This window comes from Felis catus, chromosome B1, assembly GCF_018350175.1.
Source record: "Felis catus isolate Fca126 chromosome B1, F.catus_Fca126_mat1.0, whole genome shotgun sequence".
NCBI classification, from domain to species: Eukaryota; Metazoa; Chordata; class Mammalia; order Carnivora; family Felidae; genus Felis; species Felis catus.
In genome coordinates, this window is record NC_058371.1 from 77,124,210 (window position 1) to 77,147,708 (window position 23,499).

Consider the following 23,499-nt stretch of genomic DNA (forward strand, 5'->3'; position numbering starts at 1 on the left):
CTCTTAAAATCTACTGGCCAAAGGGGCACCTGTTCAGTGTCCAACTCTTGATCTCAGATCAGGTCACCATCTCCCAGCTCATGGGTTTGAGCACCGTGTCAGGCTCTGCACTGACAACATGGAGCCTGCTTAGGATTCTCTCTCCCCCCTCTCTCTCTGCCCCTCCCCCACTCACACAGGCTCTCAAGCAAACTTAAAAAAAAAAATCCACTGGCTAAGACTAAGCTAAATTGCATGTATCAGCTTCCTTCTGGAAAAACTACTCTTTCCTCATCTAACAGAACTCACCCCCCCCCCCCCCCCCCCCCCCCCCCCCCGCTTGTGATAACCTGTCAGGCCTGCTCAGTTTTCTACCACTTTGCCAGGTGTCTCTGCTAGACCATCCCACCTCTGCCTATGACACAGATGTCCCAGGTAAAGCATCTCTGAGCACCTAGAGGACAGCCCAGTCGTAAGGATAGCTTCCTGGGGAACCGAGAGGCGCAAGTCCCAGCTCCAGCATGCCTGGATGAGCTCCTGGTCCTTCTGAGTTTCCTTACTGGTGGAATGTGGACATTAATATCTCTAACAGATGTGGTGTGGCTCAAATGATACAGGATGAAATACTCTGTACACTATAAACTTTTCTGGTGGTTCTTATTTAGCAGCTAAGCATTTTCAAGGACTGGCTTGTCACTCCTTCAGAAAGCAGCTAATTCTGTCACTGGACTGCCCTTTGGCTAGAGTCTTAGACTCTGCACTCACGTCTGGCCCTTTGTAACTCCTGCCTGCTAACCTTGGACCACCATCCCTGCTACGGAACAGTTCTTCATTCAGCTCAAGACATCTACCAGATGTGCCTCTGGTCTCCCCTAACTACCACCGTATGGTGTTTCCCACCAGTCCCTGGCTGCCAGGACTATGGTCCTCCTCACCTCTCTGGCTGCCCTCTTCCGGGTGATCATTGTTTTATGGGCACCACCACACACCGGGAGGCCCTCACAACAGACCTACACACACACACACACACACACACACACACACACACACACACACACACACACGAGGGCTTGGCTCATGCTGCCCACAATTTGCACAGACTTCTCACAACACAGTTTAAGGTTCTGACATTTCAGCAGCTCTGTCGGCACCTAATGAATGGTGACCACTGAAGTTCTCCGCTCTCGGGTCTTTCCCATGAAGTCGTGGACATCAAGGCCTCAGGCAACAGAACGGCAGGGGCTTCATGCTCTGATTTCACGCCACAGGTTTGGATCAGTGTTCTCACCTGCTGAGAGAATTTGAAATCCAGCCCATCCCACTTAAAACATGGATAAGCATTCTTTCTAGATGGTCGTTCACATCATATGCAAAAACAAAACAAAAAAAGAACAGGAACAAAGACCGAGAGCTGTCTGGGGCTTTTCTCTCGAGCGGCATGATCCAGCGTGGCCGGTGGAGCCACATGGGCTGTGAAACACTCAACAGGTGCCAGGTCCAAACCAAGATGTGCTGTGCCTGTCAACACACACTAGATTTCAAAGATTAAAAAAAAAAAAACTCAAACATTTTTTTTTCTTTGGTTACATGTGGAAATAATACTGTAGACACGCTAGGTTAAATAAAATATACTACAAAATTAATTTCACCCATTCCTTTTTAATGTGGCACCAGAAAATGTTAAATCAGGCAGCTTACACTGTGTTTCCAGGGGGCAGCGCTGCTCCAGAGGTCTTTCCCCACCAACATCATTAGCTCCCTTTCTCGTCCCGTACGGTCTGCTCTCAACGATCCTATTTTCAAATTCACATTTCACAGTTGTATCCATGAAAATATTCTGGAAGTTTTACCGAATGTTTTTAATCCATGTATTCCATATACTTCCATAACACAGCAACCTTTTTGAAGAGAGAGACACGCACTCCCTGACCCCTGGGCAGTTGCTGAGCCCAGCAGGCACCCCATGGTGGCTTCAGCAGGTCACCACTTCCCTTTTTCTACCCCTTCACAGGTCAAATCCTTTAGACACAGATCCCCTGCTGGAGTAAGGGAATGAACATCAAACAAGTACATGCCATTCTCACTGTGCAGGAACAGAGGAACCTAGCAATTACATCCCTGTATTTAATTTGGACTCTGAGAACAGAAGAAGAGCTCAACAAATGTTTTCTAAACACATGGGCAAATGAACAGTTTGCTTGTGGTGTCAGGGCCTTTATTTAGGATCATTACTTAGATGACCATTCACACCCGGGCCTTGATTTGTCCCCGTGGGACAGGGTTCCTCCAAAGAGCACAGCTTTGGAGATGGAAGAACCTAAAACTGCACGGTGACTCTGTCTCCCACCAATTCTGTGACTTGCGTTGTTACAGTCAACAGCTTGGTTTGCTCCTTCACCGCCACTCATCGTTTCTCCAGGTGTTTGTGGGATTCATGTAATTACAGGAGAGCTGCTAGGCTGTGCTGCCCCACCTGCTCATGCTACTTCGTGTCTCTAGGCCATCCTCCCCCACCATGTCCCAGGCCATCCGAGGGTGACACAGAGGATGGGAGCACGTGCTGTCCAGAAGACACTCCTTCGTCTTATCACCAGTGACCAGCACTTCCCTGGCAAATACTTGAAGTGGTCAGCAAATGCCTTTTAACCTCGTTCCAGAGAGGGACCCCGGTTTCAGGCTCTGATCACTGCCAGAGGCCATGCTCCATCACTATTTCCATGTTCTCTTTCCTTTACATTAGCTCTTCTCTTTCATTAACAAAAATATCTCCACTGGGAGCCATGAAAAAGCTTGCTCTTTAACTCATTAGCGAGGCCAGAGACAAGCAAAATGTTCTAGACCTATACATTACAGCTTTTTTGAAACTGCCCTCCTCCTGAAGCCTATACCTGCTGCCTTTGTAGGCCCAGGAGGCAAAATCTGCATTTTGCAACCAGCCGCTGGATTGAATCATGGGTCAGCACCAGCCCAGGGAGAAGGGCCAGTCAGATAGTCTCATTCCCTCAGCAATGTGAATTAAGAGATCCAGAGTGGAAGCAGATGGTCTCAAGGCCTGGAGTTGGACAGCCTTGAGAAGTTGGGGACAGAGCAGCACCGGACTACATCAGAGCTACAGGCAAGCAGAGTTATGAGAGAACAGAACCAAGAGCCAAAATGCACCCAGAGCAGCAGAGACAGGAGAATGCACAGTCTCGGAGTCAGAGACAGTGACAGACAGGAGGAGACTGGGGAACAGCTGCCCTGCTTCCTATTTCCTGTGAAGCCTGACCTTCCTGCCATTGGCTCCATAAGATTCCTCTGCCATACATTAACAATCCCTATTTATTCCTGAGCTTTTGTTGCAGGTGTGTGCACCTGTTAGCAAATACACTTTGACCAAGATGCATTTTCATGTGTTCTTCCCAAGCATCATTCTCCCTCCCCACTCCTCACCCAAAACTTCATAAAAGGACATGGAACCTAGGCCAAGGAAGTGTGCTTTGATCACACATCCTTTGCAAAACAACACCACACAATCCTTTGCCCACCCCCATCACTTTTTTCCTCAAGAAGGGTTTATTGCAGGTTGGGTACACTTATAAGAGGCAAAAGTCTAACAATGAGAATGAACTACAGGGCCCCCCAGTTTAGAAGATGAGCAGGTAAAACAAATACATTGATTATGTACAATTATTAAAAAGGGCAGGGTAGTGGGGGAAAAAAGGAAAAACTGCCAGCAGCCTTCCAGAAGGTTAATAACAGAGGATGTTTGTGGAGCACCTTCCTGCCCCGGTCCTGACTGTGCCTCGGGCTATGTTTCCTCAGTTGTTTCCGGCCAGCTCCAGATGACAAGCAGATGATGAAAGAGACTGCGGTGGCTAGTCAGATGCCTAGTTTACCGTGCTCTGCTAGAAGCCGGCTTGCTGAGAAGAAACCACTTGGCCCGGGGGGGTTGCCGCATGCGCCACGCCTTTCATGAAAAAGCCCAAAGGACGACTCCATTAACGTCTCCTAATACATATGTGGGAAGAGTTGGGGGAGAGCACACTGTCTAGGGAAGAAAGTGACACTCCCCTGTGGTCTGTATACAAATAAATATCCAGTGTTGTCTTAGGTGAGCCCAGCGCCCCAGGCTAATGGTGGACTGCTTCCTCGGGCACCTGGAACCACTTTTCAAAGTCTGAATTAGTGTCCGATGACCAGACTGTCCTCTCGGGTGCTCTCTTCTTCCATCAGAACGCCAGTCCTCCGAACCCCCTTGGCAGAGGAAGGTGCTACGCCACCTCTCACAGGACACCCACAAAGGGACAAATGCAGTTCTAAATTGTTCATAAGAAAAAAAGGAACGCTCCGAGTTTACTTAAATAGGGAGAGAGCTTGATTCATCCAAAGTGTTTCTATAAAAATGCATTAAATCCCAGGTAAAAGTTGCACATTCTCCTGGTGACACTGCAAAAATGTCCACTGAACTGAAAACAATTTAAAACGAGCCGCTCCGAATATCTGTCACGGCAGCTAACACTGCATAGGACACCTCCAGGAACCGGCGGGCAGAGCCCAGATTATGAAAAGAAGCAAATCCCTGGCATCGAGCTCCTGGATCCTGGCAGCCCTCAGAGGTGCCAGCAAACTTCCCAACAGCAGTCAGCAGAGAAAGGCTCTTCAACGAGAGGGCCGCGGCCCAACAAGAGGGGCTTTCCAGCCGCAGTGGGCTCCAGCCTGTCCGCCCGGGGTCAGTCGCGGTGGCGGCGCCAGGTCCCTGCCCGCTCGCAGCTTTCGGCAGCAGGAGGACAAGGGGGTGTGGGAGACTCTGGAGGGGCGGGGGCCAGGTCTGCCGGTGCGGACACGGGGGGCTCCTCAGCTGAGGGAGGGACTGGAGAGGTCGGCTCCATCCCGGGTCGGCTGCTGCCCTGACAGTGCTTGCTGCAGAAAATCTGCCCCTCCTTATCTAGAGCCGTGTTCTAAGGAGAAACCAGTGGAGAAACAACACATTAGCCCGGCCCGGGCTTGGGTCATAGCTACCACGACAGGAGCGCACAAGAGCATGCACAGGGCTCAGAAACAGAAGAGGAGAAATAACATCGAGCTTCTCTTCCAATAGAAGCCTAAGAGAAAAGCAACGGCTGAGGATACCTTCTCCCCAAACCCCCAGGCGGTCAGCCACAGTTGGCCCCTGCTCCTGGCTCAGTGTCAGCTGGCCCTGGATGGCAGCCTGAGGCAATTATTTTCTGGCTCTGAGCTTGCCTGAGTTCTGAGTGCTTCTTCCCATGCCCAGATCTGGAGCCCAGAAGAATCCTGTGACAATGAGCAAACCCTGTAAGAACACTAGGGCTTTGACAGCTTTTCTAAGGCAAGTTCTTCATCACAGGTTGAAAAGTTACTCACATGTCATATAAATAAGTAATCCCTTTACAACCCAAGTGTCTGCATAATCTACAAAAGTCCTGCAATCTGATCGTGCACCATTACCCCTTTTGACATCCTGCATGGTCACCTGACCTGCTCTCTGGTCTTTCTGGACAGTTTTATCTTGTTATACCCCAAGTTTGTTTTTTTAAGTAAGCTCCATGCCCAACATGGGGCTTGAACTCATGACCCTGAGATCGAGTCGCGTGTTCTACCCAATAAGCCAGCCAGGTGCTTCACCCCTAAAGTTTTTAATCTGCTCAGCTCTTCAAGGAGCACAGAAACAGCCACAAACATGAGGAAATCACCTTGCTTTTCTGACCTTACACTGGGAGGTAAGACCTAATCTTCTTTTCTCCTCCTCTGAATCAGTTTGAACATTTCCTTGCTTGTCCAGTGAGACCCAGCCGAGCTGTCATCTCACTGGGTTTCCAAATGTGCTTTCAGTTCTCAGGCACCTTTAGCTCAAAGGCACAACAATCAGGAGGTGTTTTGTAATCTAACTGCCCTGAGGGGAAATGTAGTACAGATTCTTTATTTCTTAAAAAAAAAAAAAAAAAAAAAAAAAAAAAAAAGGTCTGGAGAAGATATGAATGAACAGCATCTTTTAAGACGGACTTGTGTGGCTGGCTGGCTTGGTGTCAGCTGTAAAACAGGGTTCTCCACAGGCCTTTCCAAGCTCACGCTGAATAGCCAGCAATTTCCAAGGACAATTTCAATTACCTGGGGAGCAGGTAACTGTGGCAAAGCCCCCTCAGAAGCTTAGCATTGCTCTTTAACAAGCTTCCAAGTTCCTAGTATGAGAGGAGGCCAAGCCACACCTCAGTGAACACTCTGAAAATGGGGAGAGGCAGCATTCACTTGGTTCTACCACAGAGCCCCTCCTGGGTAGCAGAGACAGTAACTCCCCAGTTATTGCTCCTCTTCTGTTCCTGTCAGGAGACCATGTGTGTGCAGCGGAACAAAGCATTGCGGTGCGGTTAGTACATACCATTGCCTTGGACCTAGTCAGAGGGAAGCAATGCAGGCGGCGGGAGAGGCAGGAGAAAGCAGGGACAGAAACTAGACTTACTTTAAACAGAAGCAACATGACTGAAACAGTTTTGTCTATCTCAAATTAAACCCAAATCATTCCCAAATTTCCCCCTGAAAGAAACATCATCCCCTCTGAGGGGGAAAGCCCTCCGTGTGAATTCATCCTTTCTCAAGTTGGCTACAAGATGCAGCAAATGAGGGTTTCTTGTAATTCCCTTTCCTGCCACAAGATGGCCTTGTCCCTGAGGCTGGGATGTGTCCCCTGGGGGATAAACAAGGAGCCTGCCCCGCAGAGGCACTGTCCTTTAACTATACCAAGTGACAAGTCAAAGAAAATGCAAGTGCTATTCAGAACCACAGGCCTGTCTTAAACCAAAGCCTAATCCAATATAAATCTCTTCTCTTATCCCAAAGGCTCCACACCTGTCTTACTGATAAAAATGTATCTTTGGACACATAGCTGGAGAAAGAGAACAAAAGCCTTCACAGAGTTACTTGTCCTTTGCTGTTGTTCACAAAAAGTTGCTTTTTCACCAAGTGAAAAACAGCACTGAGCAGGAGAGCTGCTGGCGTCCTCCTGCTATGCACTCGCCAGCTCTTGATCTGGGATGACAGGCAGTGGGGCAAGCTGTAAAGTTTTAAGATAAAGTTTTCCAAGGGTACGCTTTGCTGGCTGAGAAGGATGTCAGTACGTACAGGAGACCCGCACCGATAAGAAGCTAAGAGCTGGACGCTGGTGTCAGAAAGTCTGAGACAAGCATGCAGATTTAAGACGGGCTGCAAATTAGAAGTTGCTCTGATTAAGCACAGCATGTTTGAATACCAGAATTCTGCTTCAGGATCCCCCATAGTCTCAACTGGGTTAAGAGTGAAACTCTGAAGTGTCTCTCAAACTGTCAAATCAAACTGTCAAATAAAATGCAGACAATAGCATCAACTTTACTTTCTTTTGCTGTTATTTTCATTCCTATCCTATAATTTTCTCGCGGGAGCCTCAGGCACTGACTTTGGGGTGGGGGGCTAAGGCGGAGAGAATGCCAGGAGCGACAACAGACAGTAAGGTTGTATGGGTCACAGGACAGTTATCTGATGATTCGACCTTAGAGCACTGATACACTATTATTTCCACTTCTCTTTGTATCTGCAGGGAACGAGGTTACCCTCACATACTCTACTTACGAGAACGTATGAATACCAGGGAGAGTCATTTGTGGTTAATTGCTCTTAATATAAAAAAACACTTAAAACTGTTCCCAAGGGCAGGACACACAGACACATAGTAGCGGTGATGAGGATGACAACACAGAAGCACCACCAGCTGCCCCCACACAACCATGCCCCAGGCCAGGTCCTCAGTTGGGTGAGGATTAGCATGGCATCCCCATGGAGGCCTTCTTGCCACTGCTTTGGGGAACAAGCCCCGAATTCACAGGCCAGCTTTTTGGCCATTGAGAATTGGTACCTCCAGAGACAAGCTTTACTGATTTCTCCTGTAGGTACTGAATGTGATAATGCCACTCAGCAGCTCCTCAGACCTAACAACCTGCAGAGTTGTGTAGGGAACATGAGGTTAGACGGGACCCTGCCAACATGCTCAAAATCAACTGAACACACACATAAAAACACCACTTGCACAACCACCACTGGGATTACAGATATAATAAAGGTTGTTCACTCATACAACCATCCAGTTAAAGCTAAGGGGCTTGAAATTTGACTACTGATCTCCTTCACAGCAAATGGGAAACTATCATTTGTAAGCCGGAAGATACAGCTTCTGTCTGAGAGGCTCTAAATGTCATTATCCAGAACAGAGCCTACACTGGGCCATAAGGTAAAGGGCTGGGTCATTCCAGAGCTTTAGCGGGCCACAGGCGTCGGCCCATGATTCCTGTGTGGGCGCTGAGTCCACAGGTGACCCAGGCAACGATGGCAGAACTCTCCTAAGCCCTGGGCACAGTCCCATTAAAGGTCCTTCTTCTAGGAGACTCTGAAGCTTAATTAACCTAGCTATTAAATTTTGATCCTAAAAAACACTCTTAAGATTCTTCATTATGTGTCAAGTGTGCCAATTTTCTGTTTTATTTCCTCTAAATTTTGCAGAAGCCTTATGGTGTCCATGCGACCAGTCTGTAATTTGCCATCCGTCCCATCCATCAGTGCCTGCTCTTGTAGGTGAATCGCTTAAAAATGTTCTCATGCTGTTGAGTCAATCAAGATGGTTCTTTTCAAAGTGTTTCAGCTGTAACTCTGTGACAACTCTGACTTTCCCGGGCTTTCAGCAGAACGCTGCTAAAATGTTAGGAAAACCACAACCCAAGAGGCCTTCTCATTACTTTGGCACAGAGCACCCCAATGTCCTGCAACATGTCAAAAGACCGAGTCTGCAAGCTCAGGCCTTGTCTGGGGGAGGGAAGCAGTGTGAGAGCACGCTTTCTAGCAGGGAAGGAGTAAAGGAGTTCCGAGGACATACAGAGGGCTTCCAGGTAAATGCAGCCGCTCCAGGGGGAGAAAGGGGAATGGCAGGCCATTAGTGGGGCTAAGGTGGAGGATATCCAACAAAACATACCACAGTGTTCTGTATTCTCCGTGGTGGGGGTGGGGGTGGGGGTGGGGGGCGGGGAAGGGTTTCCTTCCAGCTTCTATATGGACCCAGAATCTTCTTGAGTAAAGGTTCCTAGACTACAATGTGCCAGAGAGTAAGCAACCGCTTTCCTTCTAGTTGGGTAGAAAACAAGTTGAACCTTTCCAGAGGGTGAGATGCTTGCCCTGAGATAAGAAAGCTGGAAATGTAGAGACAGCCCATCACTGGCTGTCAGGTTCCCAGGGGGCTGTCAGGGGTGGCCAAGCCGCTAACAACTCAGGCACCTGTCCCCTTAGAAAGTCTGATTCCAAAGCCACCCCAGGTCCTGGAGAAGGCAACCCCTCACCTGCTCCCAGATCGTGTGAGCGGTATGGGCAGAACAGAGGTCATGGCCCCCAGTGTTGGTGCCACAACAGGAGGGGACATACTCACTGCTGGGCTTCAGGCCTGACTTCAGCAGGGACTCAGGCCAGGACAGCCGGTGTTGAGTGAGCTAACCACACTTCTAGTTCAATTTTATTCTTTCTGCCTTTATTTTCTCTTTTGCTAAATTTACCTTAACGTTTCTTTCCTTACTTTAATGCCACTGTTTATTTGTTGTGTTTATGCATTTAGATAAATTCCCTTACAATCATTTTGAAAGAAGGAAGACCTAAAAAAAATTATGGGGATCATTGTTACTGACATCTCAAAATCTTTCTAACCCTGAAAACAAAAACACAAATATATATTTTTTACATTGTTCTGTACTTTTAAAAGCCACAAAACACTAATTTTTTAAAGGAATTTGTTTAACTTTAGCGGTTTCTTACCCCTGGTCTCAAAGAATAATTCATACCTCACACAGTGTGTTTGTGAAGCCTTGAATAGGCAGGGAGTTCCTTCCTTAGGCTGTAAATCCCAGCCAGGCTTGGGAGGCCCTCTCCAGATGAGAAACAGAGGAGAGCAGAAGCAGCTGCCAGGGAGGGCACCGAGCCCGGGAGAAGGGGCCAGCGGCTCCTTGGTGCCGGGACCCATCAGGCTGGCCTTGCTGGTACCTGCACAGCCCCCTACCCCAGAACTCGAGGCCTGGGAGTCGGCCAGGTGGGTGCACTCCACGTGCCAAGCCAATCTTGAAAAGCAAAGAGGAACATGGAAGGTGCGGACTTCCATGTGAGGGAACCTCGGCTATTCACTTCTAAAGACTCAAAGTCCACCGAGCAGTCAGGCCCGACACTTCAGCTTTCCAAGGGCAGAACAGAGTGCCTTCCACTTACCATGATAACCGAGACCCCGGTGGTGGTGCTGTTCTGTTTGGGGAGCGCATTATTAAAGTGCTGTTTGAGTTTACCTGTTACTTCAGCTTGCATATTATTCTCCTGGGAGGCATCATCCTACAGAAAAGAATCAAATACAATGGTTTCAGATTCTCAGGTCTACGTTGGCTTTTCCTGAATAGTCACCCTCACCCCACCATCTCTTCCTAACAGGACTGATTTTCACCACAAGGTTAGGGGAACAATTACTGCCATTTAGCAGTCCTATGTCCTCAGGAAGACCCCAAGCCATTCCCTTTGCTCCTTAAGCCTCAATCAGGCCAAGTAGAGAGCACCAGTCTCTGAGAACACGAAGGAAGACACTCTTCAGGCTTCTAAGACTCTGTCCCCAAGGCACAAATCCCACAGAGTTTAGTACAGATCCCTCCCATGGAAACACCAAAATTAATGAAGAGTTTATTATTTTGATCAAGAATTCACTTAGTTGTTAGTCTTTATCGCTCATAAAGAAATGTGGCACCTCAGCTACTTGGTCCAAGACCTAAGTCACTTGGCAGGATCCAGAGAGGCTGAACCCTCATGTCAGGATGTGTGGGACCCCGCAGAGATAGTGGAGGGGTGCAGGGAGCCACCACTCCCCCACAAGCAGGCAAAAGCCCATGGCTAAGTACATTAACCTCACTCTCATGGAGTCTTTGGGAATAAGGTAAATGCAAACTCTCCCACCAGCACCACTTAATGGATCACATTTACCCTAAACCCAGAGGTACCACCAAGCCCAGACGAACTCTGGTCAACGTCACACCCCCTCTACTAGGCTCCAGAAGGGACTATGTCTCAGCCTCCTTACTCTCAGCAGGAGATCTCCTACGACCATGTGCCATAAAGACATGGGGATCAGCGTCTGAAACATGCTCATCTCTGGGCAAATCCTGAAAACTCTCAAATCCCATAAGTATAGAAGGCAAAAGCTGAAAGGCTCCTGAGAGCGCATCCCAACCAATCCTTTCATTTTGTAGATGAGGAAAGTGAGGGCCAGAAAGGGACAATGACTTGCCCAGGTCACTCACAGAGCAGGATCAAATACTCCGAGATCCTCATGCCAAGTGCCTTCTCCCAGAGAGCTACCTTCATGCTACTTGCTCATGAGAGAAAACAGACATTTCATCTGCCATGGAACTTGGATGCAGAGCTCTGCATGTGCAAAGGCCACGGTGGAGAAGCAGGCTGGTGGTCACGGAACTTACAGATGTTCCTTCCCCGAGAACGTGGGTACTTACTGACACCCAGGGGTGGCTCAGGATTTCTCCCGCGGTACACCGAGCTTCAACGTTTACCTGAAGCATTTGACTGATTAATTCCTGGAACGAAATAAAGAAGAGTATAGAGGAGGCGAGGTGGGGGACTTCCAGCATAAACGCAGATATCTGAGCTTGCACTAAGTACTTCAAAGAACCAGCCAACACAGCTGCTCAGCCATTTCACCTTAGAAGCTATTATCACCTACATCCCTATTGCCCTACCAGGCAATCACACAGACACGACTGCCTCAGGGCAGCACCAGTGTGAGAGAAGAGAAGGTCTCTCCTGGGTCTACATTAAACCAAGATGTTCTCTCCTAAGAGTTCTGGTTATTATCATCATTCCGCAGTGTAAAAACTGCAGTATTGTTCCTTTTGGCAAGTCAGTATGTCTCATTCCCACATTCTGATGGGTGTCCAATACATATTTCTTAAATAAATGAAAGAACGCATGTTTAGGGCTTAGAGGAATGCAGGAGGGTGGCAGGGGCAAATTGGGAAGACAGCCAGTCCAGCTTTCAGAATGTGCCTACGAGTTCCAGAGACTATACTGTGGGATGAACTTAAAGAAGAAACACATTAAAAGTCAAGCCAGACCTGGAGCTCGATTCCAAGAGCTGCAACAGCCTCACACGGGCCCCTTGACACAATGTAACCCATGGAAACAAACCCAGATGGGTACCTTTGCTGAGTCTGTGATGTTATCCCAGTAGGGGGCTGGAAACTCCAGCTTCCCAGCCAAGATCTGGTCAAAGAGATCTTCCTGGAGATTGTTCTCACTAAGTCAGTGACAAAGAAATAGAAGAAAAATCAAAGTTACCACACAGTTTTCAACAAAATGCTCACAGGAAGAATGGGGTGAGGAGTCCAGTCTCTTGGCTTGGGCATTTCATATCTCAATTGTATTTGTTATGACACATTTTTTCCTTTTAGATGATGAGCTAAAGAACATATCCATAGGCCTGGGTATCAGGGAAAGAGAGGACACAAGGTTCAAGAAACTTGTTTCAGCTTGAGAAAAGGCAGTAATTCTGGAGACGGACGGTGGTGATGGCTGCACAATACTATGAATGTACTTCATGCCATTAAAACTGTACATTTAGGGGCACCTGGGTGGCTCAGTCCATTAAGCTTCCGATTTTGGCTTAGGTCATGATCTCACAGTTAGTGAGTTCAAGCCCCTGCATTGGGCCCTGCCCTGGCAGCTCAGAGCCTGGAGCTTGCTTCAGATTCTGTGTCTCCCTCTGCCCCTCTCCCCACTTGCACTGTTTCTGTCCCCCCAAAATAAGTAAATGTTAAAAAAAAATTTTAAATTTAAAAATGGTTAAAAGGTAATAATGTATATATTCTGCCAAAGAAAAAAAGGACTCAAGAAAAATATGGAATCCACAAATAACGTAAATCCTCATTTCAGAAAAAAACATCTGCCTCACTTAATCTCTCATGGCGATCAGAGTGGAAAAGTAACAAACCTGAGTCAGCTCTCCTTGCCCTTCCTCTTTCTACTTTTCCAATAAAAGAGCCAAGAGCAGTGAAACAAGCCAAGATATGAAAGAGTCATAAGGAGTCCAGAATCTGGATAAAATATTCATGACATAATTAGCTCCCCATTGGAACTTGACTTTCACTTAAGCTCAATCTGCAAAAAAAAAAAAAAAAAAAAAAAAAAAAAAAAGAGCCCATCCAAGAAGAGCAGCGACGACTAGAACCACACAGCCTGAGGTGAAGTGATGTTGCTGCCCTCCCAGGGTGGGCATCCTTCCTCAGCCCATACCTAACTGTGCTACCCTCAGAGGTGCTCCTGCACATACAGCTGGTGCCTACTGAAACATAATGCCTTGACTTTTGAGGCAAGGTACACAGAAACGTAAAAACACTGCTGGGAAACATTCAGGAAGCTGGATGTCACCGTCTCCTGGAACACAGAGCCACAGCCACAGAGCCCCACCTCCCCCTTAACTTGGTGGGTGCATCAACGGCTGAGCGAAAACAAAATCATTAGCCTTCTAGGCCACTCATTACAAAGCCCTAGTGGAAACCTCAGGGTAAGCCGCTGGAGTCAAGATGAAAATCCAGGAGTGGAAGTCCAGTCTCAGTGTGCACATTCTGCCTTGGAGTTGCCAACAGGGCCCCTGCAGCCTGCTGTGCAGAGGACTCACATGAGACCCCACCCGGCCTTCTAGACGTAAGCCTAGTCATGCTAACTGCTCTCCCAGAGTGAGCAAGTGTGGTGTCCACAGAAACAGGTCATTTGGGGCAGTGTCTAGGAACAAATTCTGGGGCTGTGTGATGTGACTACCCTACACCTTTAATGAAAAAGAGGACAGGCAAACTTCGTTTTATTTCTGCTTCCCTTTACTGTACTTTGCAGATAATTGTACTCTTTTTTTACAAGGTGAAGGTTTGTGGCAATGCTGCAGGGAGCATGTCCATCAGTACCATTTTCCAACAGCATCTGCTCACTTTGCATCTGTTACATTTTGGTAATTCTCGCAATATTTCAAACTGTTTCATCATTAATCAGTTATGGTGATTTGTGATCCTTGATTACAACTCACTAAAGCTCAAATGACGGTTAGCATTTTTTAGCAATAAAGTACTTTTTATTTTACTGTTATTATTATTAATTATTATTTTTAAGTAGGCTCCATGCCCAGCCTGGGGCTCGAACTCACAACCCTGAGATCAAGAGTCCCATGCCCCACTAACTGAGCCAGCCAGGGACCTCTACTATTTTTTTTTTTTTTTTTTTTTTAGTAAAGCATTTCTTAATTAACGTACGCACATTGTTTTTTTTTAGACATAATGCTGCTGCACGCTTAACAGACTACAGTACAGTGTGAACATAACCTTTATTTGTACTGGGAAACCAAAAAATCCATTGGACTTGCTTTTACTGTGGTATTTGCTTTATTGCGGTGGTCTGGAACCACTCTCGCAACATCTCCAAGGTAGGCCTGCAGAGTCTGTGGGCTTTTGTGAATACTCAGGACATCTCAACAAGCCCAGCTGAATTGACATCTGCCAGTTCATGAAGTCTGGGTCAAGAGGCACATCGAATGAGTAGCAAAAGTCAGGCCAGACAACCAGGTAAGGCAAGCGATTCCCACTGCCCTCCTGGAAAGTGTTTTTCTATGAGCCTGCACAAACTCTTTCTAGGTTGTCTGATGTTTTCTTTTTCACTGTTATTTCCCTACTGACTGAACTCAGCTCAACTCTCCAGGAGAAAATGTTAGAAAAAGATGTTAAAAATCACCCATTTCCAGAACCGTTGCTTTTAGCCATCCCTCTCTATTACTCATCTTCTTTTTTTTTTTCCTGGAATAGCAAATAGCTTATATTTTGTTAACATACAGGACTTTTATTTTGTTCATAAACAGCTAAAAAGTTGGAAGTGTAACTGCAGCAAGTTATTTAGGTTCTTGGCAAAATAGTCTGAGTCAACAAACAAAAGCCTAGGGGGTCCCAGCAATAAGAAGTCACCTAAAGGATCCATGCTGTGAACTGCAAGCACTTTGAGCATTTCAAGCTTCCCTCAGTAGAAGAACAGAAAGCTAATTTATCCTTCTAACTAGTCACGTAGTAAAAGCCACTCTGATTAAATCTACACTGGACTTATTTACACATTTATACTTCCACAATTGGGCTGAGATGTTCAGGGCACTTTAAAATCTTAAAACAATACAGCTCATGGATCAAGGTGCTGTAAGTTTAAAAATGTACATTAAGAAAAACCTGGAAAACAACAGGAGTTTGAGCACATTCCTTCTTTTCAATGCCAAGTTGTTAAACAGTTATCTCATGAGGTAACTTGAAAATGTTGTAAGCTACCTCACAAAATGATGTTGAAACATTTAGCTTATGGGAGGTATAAGTGCATGTTTCAGAAAAACAAAATTATCATGCAAATATTACGTTTTGTCAGTGGCCCCAAGATCAGACTTGCTTAGGCAATAACTAATACGGTGGTTGTAGGACCAGCTTCTGAATATAAGTCAACAGCTTTCAAAAGGTAGCTTTATTGCTTTTAATTAGCCACGTACTTACCTCCAATTCCCACAAAGAAGCTGCCATGCAGTGAGAAACAAGTCACAATAGATACATACTGTTCAATCTGAGTCTCAGTCTAGCTTTTGGTTAAAAGCAAAAAGCAAAATCAAATAACAAACCCACAGACTGCACTGGCATGTGGAAACACTAGAGGGAGTTGTGAGCACACATTCCTCTAAACTGATCCCTGATAACCCCTTTCCAACTGATCTCAACTTGGGTTAACCAAGGATGGAAACTCTGCTATAACAGGCCCCATGATCACTTGACAACAAAACTACCCCCTTCACTTAACTAGTTCCCCAAACAAATCATCACTAAAACCAGCCAGAACGCAATGGAACCATAAAAATGACCACAAATTATTCCACTCCATGTACATACCTGCTTAATCTTCTCTCACATTTACTCTATTTGACTTCATTTGGTCAATGGGACATCAATCAGCAAATGAGTGTCAAGTGGACACTTGGAAAGTGGTTGAGAAAAGGAACTTGCCCTCTCTGGCTGCTTTTGGGGATCCTGTATCCACCATCATGTGAAACCAAGGTTAGCCAATTGAATGCTGAAAGGCACTTGACCAAGTCTTATCTGTTGTCCCAGCTGACCCTGAGCGAACTACCAGGCATGTGAGTGATGCCACACTAAACCATCAAGTCCCAATTAGCCAGCCCAGATCAGAAGAACTGCCCAATAAATCCACAGAACTGACTGACAGCTCTAACCTTTGGAGTAGTTAACTGTTCAGCAAAAGCTGGCCAATAGTGCAGTAATCCTATAGTCTGTGTAACCCACCTAAGCAATGGCTTTGAAGGAAGACCGTGATTTAACGGCCAGATGGCAAGAGCTTCCCACTGCAGAAACCCAATCCTAGCCACAAGGACAAGGTCCCACTCAAATGCTCTACCTTTCACTTAACCTTTGTGATTTCCAGCCCTGAAATAAGCATACCCTCATACTCAATTTATTCTTCTTGATCAATATTCTGGTGATGGGTGTCTTTACACCATAAGGCTCTCAAAAGTAGAAACTGACATCTCTGTGTCACTCTTGTGTTTACTGTAATGTCAGTAAAAAGAAAACTTGTTCAAATCAATTGAAAATTATCATTTAAAAAACATATATCTTTCAACTTTTTTGTAGGTTTGAAAGCTTTATAATAAAATGTTGGGGGAGAGGCAGCAAATTAAATGTATTGAACTTACTGATGAAGTACAACACCATAAATAAGACATCAGAGAATATGCTTTACATTTGATCCCTGACACCTAGAATAGTGCCTGGCACACAGTAGCTACTCAACAGTAGTTGTAAAATGAACAATAACAGAGATTAAAGTGAAAAGAGAGCTCAAGAAGATACATAAGAAAATCAAAGTTGCATCATTAGATGAACTTCTATTCCCAAGTCATTCATTTGCTCCAAAGAGGGAGATGGGACAGATCAAAAGAGGCCCTGTGGCCAAAGCCCTACACTCTCTCATGTTCACAGTACTGGGGTACTGGGTATGCTCTATGCCCGCTGTCACACATTCTGACACCTGTGTGTGGCCACCTCTGCCTCCCCACCACCCCAGGTGAGATACGTGATTACCAAGAATCAGTCTCTATTTGTTCCCAGGCCTATTTATGCTGAAAGTATTTGTAATATTATGTGAACATATAGAATTAATTTAAATTTCATTAAATATTATGTGAAATATTATGTGAACAGATAGAATTAATTTAAAAAGAAAGAGTTCACTGTTTCTATGAGAACTAGGTTGAAAGCTTTGGAAGGTGAGTTGTTAAAAAAAAAAAAACCCTGCTGTCAAATTAAATAGGAGAAATGACTATTAAGAACTGGAAAAGGAGGGGCGCCTGGGTGGCGCAGTCGGTTGAGCGTCCGACTTCAGCCAGGTCATGATCTCGCGGTCTGTGAGTTCGAGCCCCGCGTCAGGCTCAGGGCTGATGGCTCGGAGCCTGGAGCCTGTTTCGGATTCTGTGTCTCCCTCTCTCTCTGCCCCTCCCCCATTCATGCTCTGTCTCTCTCTGTCCCAAAAATAAATAAACGTTGAAAAAAAATTAAAAAAAAAAAAAAAAAAAAGAACTGGAAAAGGAGGCGCGTCAGTGGCTCAGTCGGTTAAGTGTCCAACTTCGGCTCAGGTCATGATCTCACAGTTCATGTGTTCGAGCCCCGTGTTGGGCTCTGTGCTGACAGCGCAGAGCCTGGAGTCAGCTTCAGATTCTGTCTTCCTCTCTCTCTGCCCCTCCCAACTTCTGCTTGCTCGCTCGCTCTCAAAAATAAACATTAAAAAAATTGGAAGAAAAAAAAACGGGAAAAGGTTTGTTTACCTAGAAGGATCAGACTGCTTCATAAAGATCTTTAAATCTCACTCCACTTGAAAAAGATTGAGAATGGATATTGTACACATTGGATGATTTGGTGTGTTTTACAGAAGAGTGACAAGAAATTCAGAGGACCATATACCAAACAAAGGCCTTGACCTCACATCAGAAGTGTGGTCAAGGAATATCCATTAATAGGTTGTAAATTAAGAAAAAAAGTAAAAGGTATGTTTATATAATTTTTAACTGACATTTTTTTTATTTTTATTTTTATTTTTTTAAAGTTCATGACCTGAGCTGAAGTCGGCTGCCCGACCAACTGAGCCACCCAGGCACTCCTTAACTGACGTTTTTATTGACCAGATTCTGGTCCTGATTGCCAGAATGAGAATGCCTGCTTCCTGACCAAAGGGAGAGTTTACAATTCAGATACTGTTACTCAAAGAGCCACTGACCTTCGGAATGGAGGGAATCCACAGAGAAGTATGTATGTGATCACGCCTGCCGCCCAAATATCCACCTTCAGGCCATAGCTGAGAAAACAAAGTGGGTGGAGGGGAGAAATAATGATATTACTCCCAGGAACCCTCCAAATTACTGGAGTAGTTGCCTTTGTTTGTTATGACGAAGGGCTTCCTCTGTGTCAAACCACTCATTTCACACAAAGGAATTAACTGCCCTTTGGACAGGGACATCTACTCTTCTCCGGAGCTAACCACAATATTGGGAACTGTTGCCATATTTCCAAGACTGGCCCTGGGACAAAAGTCCAGGCCTAGAGCTCCTGGACACAGAAGCACACACCTCAGTTCCTGAGATTAAAGTCATGGTGCAGGTAATAGACTCTCCCACCCTCCACCTTCCCAGGAGGAGTGTGAATACACAGCAGCCCGAGCAACAAAACATACCTTTTTCCACCAAAGTTCAAGTACTAACCAAAGCCACCAGGAGTCTTACCCGGTTTCAGCAATTATTTCTGGAGCCACATAAGTTGGTGTGCCACAGACTGTGTATAAAGGGCCTTCCACCACAGTGGCCAGACCAAAGTCTCCCAGCTTCAAGGACTTGGTTCCATCAGGATATTCACACACCTGGAACAGAAACCAGCCAATAATCAGAAGTAGTTTCATTTCTCCATGATTCCAACGGGGCCCTTGGAACTAGATAGAAACAACATTGATTAATAAGTTAAAAAAAAAAAATCTCTCCTTGTTGATAATAATACCATTGTTTACTTCTGATGCTCTAAAGTTCTAAGTTTTCTTTAGACATTTTGCATGATTGTGTGAAATACAGAAGACAGTATCTTCCCTCTATGTAAAAAGTTCCTTATCTTGGGGCATCTGGATGGCTCAGTTGGTTAAGTGTCCAACTTCAGCTCAGGGCATGATCTCATGGTTCGTGACTTTGAGCCCTGTGTTGGGCTCTGTGCAGACAGTACGGAGCTTGCTTGGGATTCTTTCTCTCTCTCTCTCTCTGTCAAAATAAATAAATAATTTTTTTAAAAAGTTCCTTATCTACGAGTATAATGAATATGTGTGCATGCTGCCACGGCAGTTAGGGGTGTAGGTAGCTGCTTACCCAGTGTGGCCTAGACAGCAGGAAACGGAACTTGACTACATCCTCACTGAGTGTGAAGTACTTGAGAGACTCCGAAATGGTGTTTATTAACTGTCCTGGAGTTAACCCTCCTGGACTGTGTCCTCCACACTCCTCCTGGGAAGGTGGAGGGTGGGAGAGTCTATTACCTGTACCATGACTTTAATCTCAGTCATGTTTAGAAAATAAAATCAAGACTTGTTCTCTGAACAGTCAATGATGAATACAAATTTCACATAATGAAAAACTTTGGAAGTTTGGAAAGAAAGTAAACTTTGGGATCAAACAGCCTGAGCCTGAATAACCTCTGCCATTTTCTGGTTGAGTGACCTTCAAAAACCACCCTGGGCATGTTCTTCACCTGTGAAGTGGGATGAGACTAGTCCCTAACTCACAGGGGTGGTGTCAAGAGACCAAGCTCAGAGCAGGGCTCAGTGAAGGTTCCTTCCTTTTCCTGGAAGGACTGGCTGATGAAATCAACTAATTATACTGGAAACAGTTGGTGAAGACGTGCGTGCTTTTTGCTTAAATGGAAGCAATCTTCCTAGAAAACATTTCAGCAACATGTAAATTTCTTTAAATTATTTATAAGCCTTGATCCAGTAAATCTACTTCTAAGAGCCAACCCTAAGGGAATACAGATGAACCCAAAGGTTACACACAAAGCCACTAATCTCAGAATTTATCTATGTTTTTAAAAACTGGAAGGAACATAAATGGCTAACAGGACAATGACTTCATAAATCATGGAACATTCCTATGATAAAATACTATACAGTCACTAATAAGCACATTTCAAATAAGTACTAATCCTATGGAAAATATTCACTATATTACATAAAAAGAACATTCAAAATTATATATTCAATACAACACACCCAAATGTTCAGTTTATTTCTAGGTGGTAACACCAAAGATTACTTCAGCTTTGTTCTTTATACTTTTCACTGGTTTCTAAAACGTTTACAATGAACATGTGTTGGTTCTATAATCAGGAAATTTTATACATAAGCAAATTCTCCTTTGGGGATAAAAGTCTGAGAGTCACATTCTAAATAGATGGTTTTTAGATTCAACTATGTAATCTTTAACCTATTCATCTCTTGGATGTCCATTCTGAAAACAGTGAATTTCAGAGAAGAGCAACTGCAGAGAACTAATCTTTACTAATGTAATGTCTTTCTCTATTTTTATATTTTAGTCCTATTTAGTTTGTTTTTCCTCACATATTACTATGAACTGAGCCAGATTCTCACCCAAGCCGCTTACTCACTAAAGGATGAAAAATTTAGAAAATTATGTTTTTTCAAGATAAGCATGTTAACAACATTGTCCATTAATCTGATACTCAATGAGGGGGAGTGATTTATATAGACATCATTAAAAAGCATCAAGCACGTCAGGGCTCCCCCTTGTCAGCGATACCCAATCTGTACAGGCATTTAAAAAGCATGGCACTTAAATACCTTCCTTACCTGTGATGCCCTCATCAGTGAAAGAAGAATGTTTTTCACCATAGTGTTTAATAACTGCTTCCACATTTATGTACTAAGTATACATCCCCAGCATACATCTTTATGACTTTCAAGTTTCATGGGAGTAATGGTGAGGCTCACAGATATTTATCATTCTGAGTCAGCCACAACTCAGCAGAGGCATATTCAAAGCTACTAATGATTTAGCCTAAAGCAACAGAAACCAAGTTCTCAGTCATGCCAGGGTCTAAGGACGACCTTCCATCCATTATGTTTAATGTAAACATTAACGAGAACAATCTGATATAGAGAATTACAGTTAGAATTTATGATGCATTTACTGAAACCCAGACTTCAGAAATTCCCTAAGTAATTGCAGTGATAAGAACATTCTAAGCAACATTATAATTTTAAATGTCTATATCATGAAAGTAAAAAAAAAAGTTTTATTAATGTCATTGTTATTTTGTTTTTGCAAATTTAAAATACACTCATTAGGTACATTTTTTTGAAAAACAGTGTTTACTTTCGACATGCGATTTAGGAATGCCTATGGGTATTTGAGGTTGCTGTAGACACTCAGAAGTCCCTGAAGCCCCATTTCTCATATCCCCTATAAGGAATTCAGAGTCAGATGCAGAAGCATAAACAGAAAGGTACTGAACAGTTTATAATCACTGAATTATGTCTGGGCAACTGGCATCCCATCCTCAGCTAAACATCTAAAGAGAAGTGTCATAAGGAGCAGACAAGCCTGACAAATATTTCATCTGATTCATTTCTCCCCAATACTTGACACAGAGGCAAATATGTGAAAGATAATATGAGTACATTTCAAATATTAGCTGGAGATTCTCTTCAAAGCAGGAAAAAATATCTATAAATCTACAGATATAGACACACATTTGTACATTGCTTTAAGAAAATGACACTGACATATAAACACATATGGCTTTCCTTTCAGAGAATGATTTTAAAAAAGAGGTGGACAAATGCATAGGGACCCCAGAGAAAGGCCTTCTGTTCTGGCAGTGTGCTTAGTTCTCTCCCCAGTTACTGACATCCTCACAGAACTCCAGAGATGCCAATATTTTCCCACACATTATCTCACTGGACCTTAGAGTCACCCCCCTGGGTGATTAGGAAAATAACTGTTACCCGTGTTTTTCAGATGAGGAAACTGAGGCATAGAGAACTCAAGTTACTAGTAGCTACCAAGTGGGAATTCCGACCAAAACCATTACCATCCCACTACACCATCCTGCCACAGATTCTGTGTCTGAAAGTGAGAGTAGGCCTGGCAGAACCCCGGCTGCAGCCTGCACCCCTACGCAGATTCTGAGTGAATTTAAGCAATCACAACTGTGAGAATTCTAGCCCTGTGGTGTTCAAATGCCCCACCACAAGCTGAGAGATGCTCTGTCAAAAGTTGCGCTCAGAATGCAAAAGTTAAAAATGTGAGGAATGTAGATCCCACATACGGAGTAAACGCTGCACGTTCTCTAAATAAAATGTCAACATAATGATTTAGAAGGGCTTCAAATAGGTTTCTAACCAACCCTCTTCTATCCTCGGTCCCCAGAACTCCCGGAAAAGCGGAATTTATCACTGGTCTCTCATAGTTAAGTCTGACAGGGCACCACCAGGCTGTAACTCACAGCATTAATGGCCACCCCAGTGCTCCCTGACACGCCGACCCATACATCTCTGCTGGCAGGGTTTTAAATTATGACACCGCTACCAGAGAAGGGGATGCAAATCAGATGTCTGAATGCTCTGCTGTTTAAAAACAGAATTCATTTTTAGAGTAGGGAGAGGCCGATGGTCACTCTGTGTACTTACTTCTAGTGCCTCGATGGCACTTTCTCGTCCTAGGGCAATTCTGACCTGCTGACTCAATCTAGAATCTGCAGAGTGGTCGAGTTCAATTTTCAATGGCAGGTACATATTTTACTTAGATATGTGCAGGTAAGGTTTCCAAAGCCTGACCCTTTTAGAGCACACATTAGCCTCATCCAGATATCCTCCTTCCCTTCCCTTTTGGGTAGCACACTGGGGCTGGTGCAGGTCTTGAAGAAGGGTGAAGACTCATCTAGGGCAAGTTAGACTAGACAACAAAGTTGATTCCAATTTCTTGGTTATATTCTGAGACACATCATCTTGGAGACACCCATCTCCATCATATTCCCTTCCTTTGATGCGTGATAAGAGGATAAGGTATCAGATTCTGAGATGGTATACACATTGTGAGTAAACGAGAGAAGACATGGGAGGGGAGAGTGGAATCAATGAGCTGGGAAATGCACATTCCCTGGTTTACAGGCAAGTTCACTAATGCCTCAGTTGCCTTCCTCACAGGGCCTCGACATTCAAAGCTACAGAATGGGCTGGTGCCCCAGAAACCAGTTGTCCCTAGAGACCTGCAGGTCTGTATTTTCAGAAAACATCAGTACATGCAGCCACCAGCGTGAGGTGGGCCACGGACAGAAGGGAGAAATAAAGGAGGCA

At 44.9% G+C, this 23,499-nt stretch overlaps 1 protein-coding gene across 10 annotated transcripts in view; it reads right to left on the bottom strand.

Annotated features, from left to right (window-relative positions):
* Positions 1 to 1,618: 1,618 nt before the first annotated feature.
* The window catches only part of DCLK2 (doublecortin like kinase 2), a 162,863-nt gene continuing 140,982 nt past the window's right edge, over positions 1,619 to 23,499 (bottom strand). For 5 of the 10 annotated variants that reach the window (XM_019828866.3, XM_011281625.4, XM_011281624.4 and 2 more), the window contains 6 exons: positions 18,875 to 19,008; positions 18,373 to 18,450; positions 12,223 to 12,319; positions 11,520 to 11,600; positions 10,240 to 10,356; positions 1,619 to 4,919 (listed from right to left, as the gene is read on the bottom strand). In XM_019828866.3, the coding sequence (XP_019684425.1) occupies positions 4,692 to 4,919; positions 10,240 to 10,356; positions 11,520 to 11,600; positions 12,223 to 12,319; positions 18,373 to 18,450; positions 18,875 to 19,008 (735 nt within the window). In that variant the 3' untranslated portion in view covers positions 1,619 to 4,691. Of the gene's footprint in view, positions 4,920 to 5,091; positions 5,254 to 6,355; positions 6,369 to 7,222; positions 7,306 to 7,861; positions 7,943 to 10,239; positions 10,357 to 11,519; positions 11,601 to 12,222; positions 12,320 to 18,372; positions 18,451 to 18,874; positions 19,009 to 23,499 lie in introns of all 10 variants that reach the window. The other 5 variants (XR_002155981.3, XR_002155982.3, XM_019828868.3 and 2 more) reach the window with 4 other exon arrangements.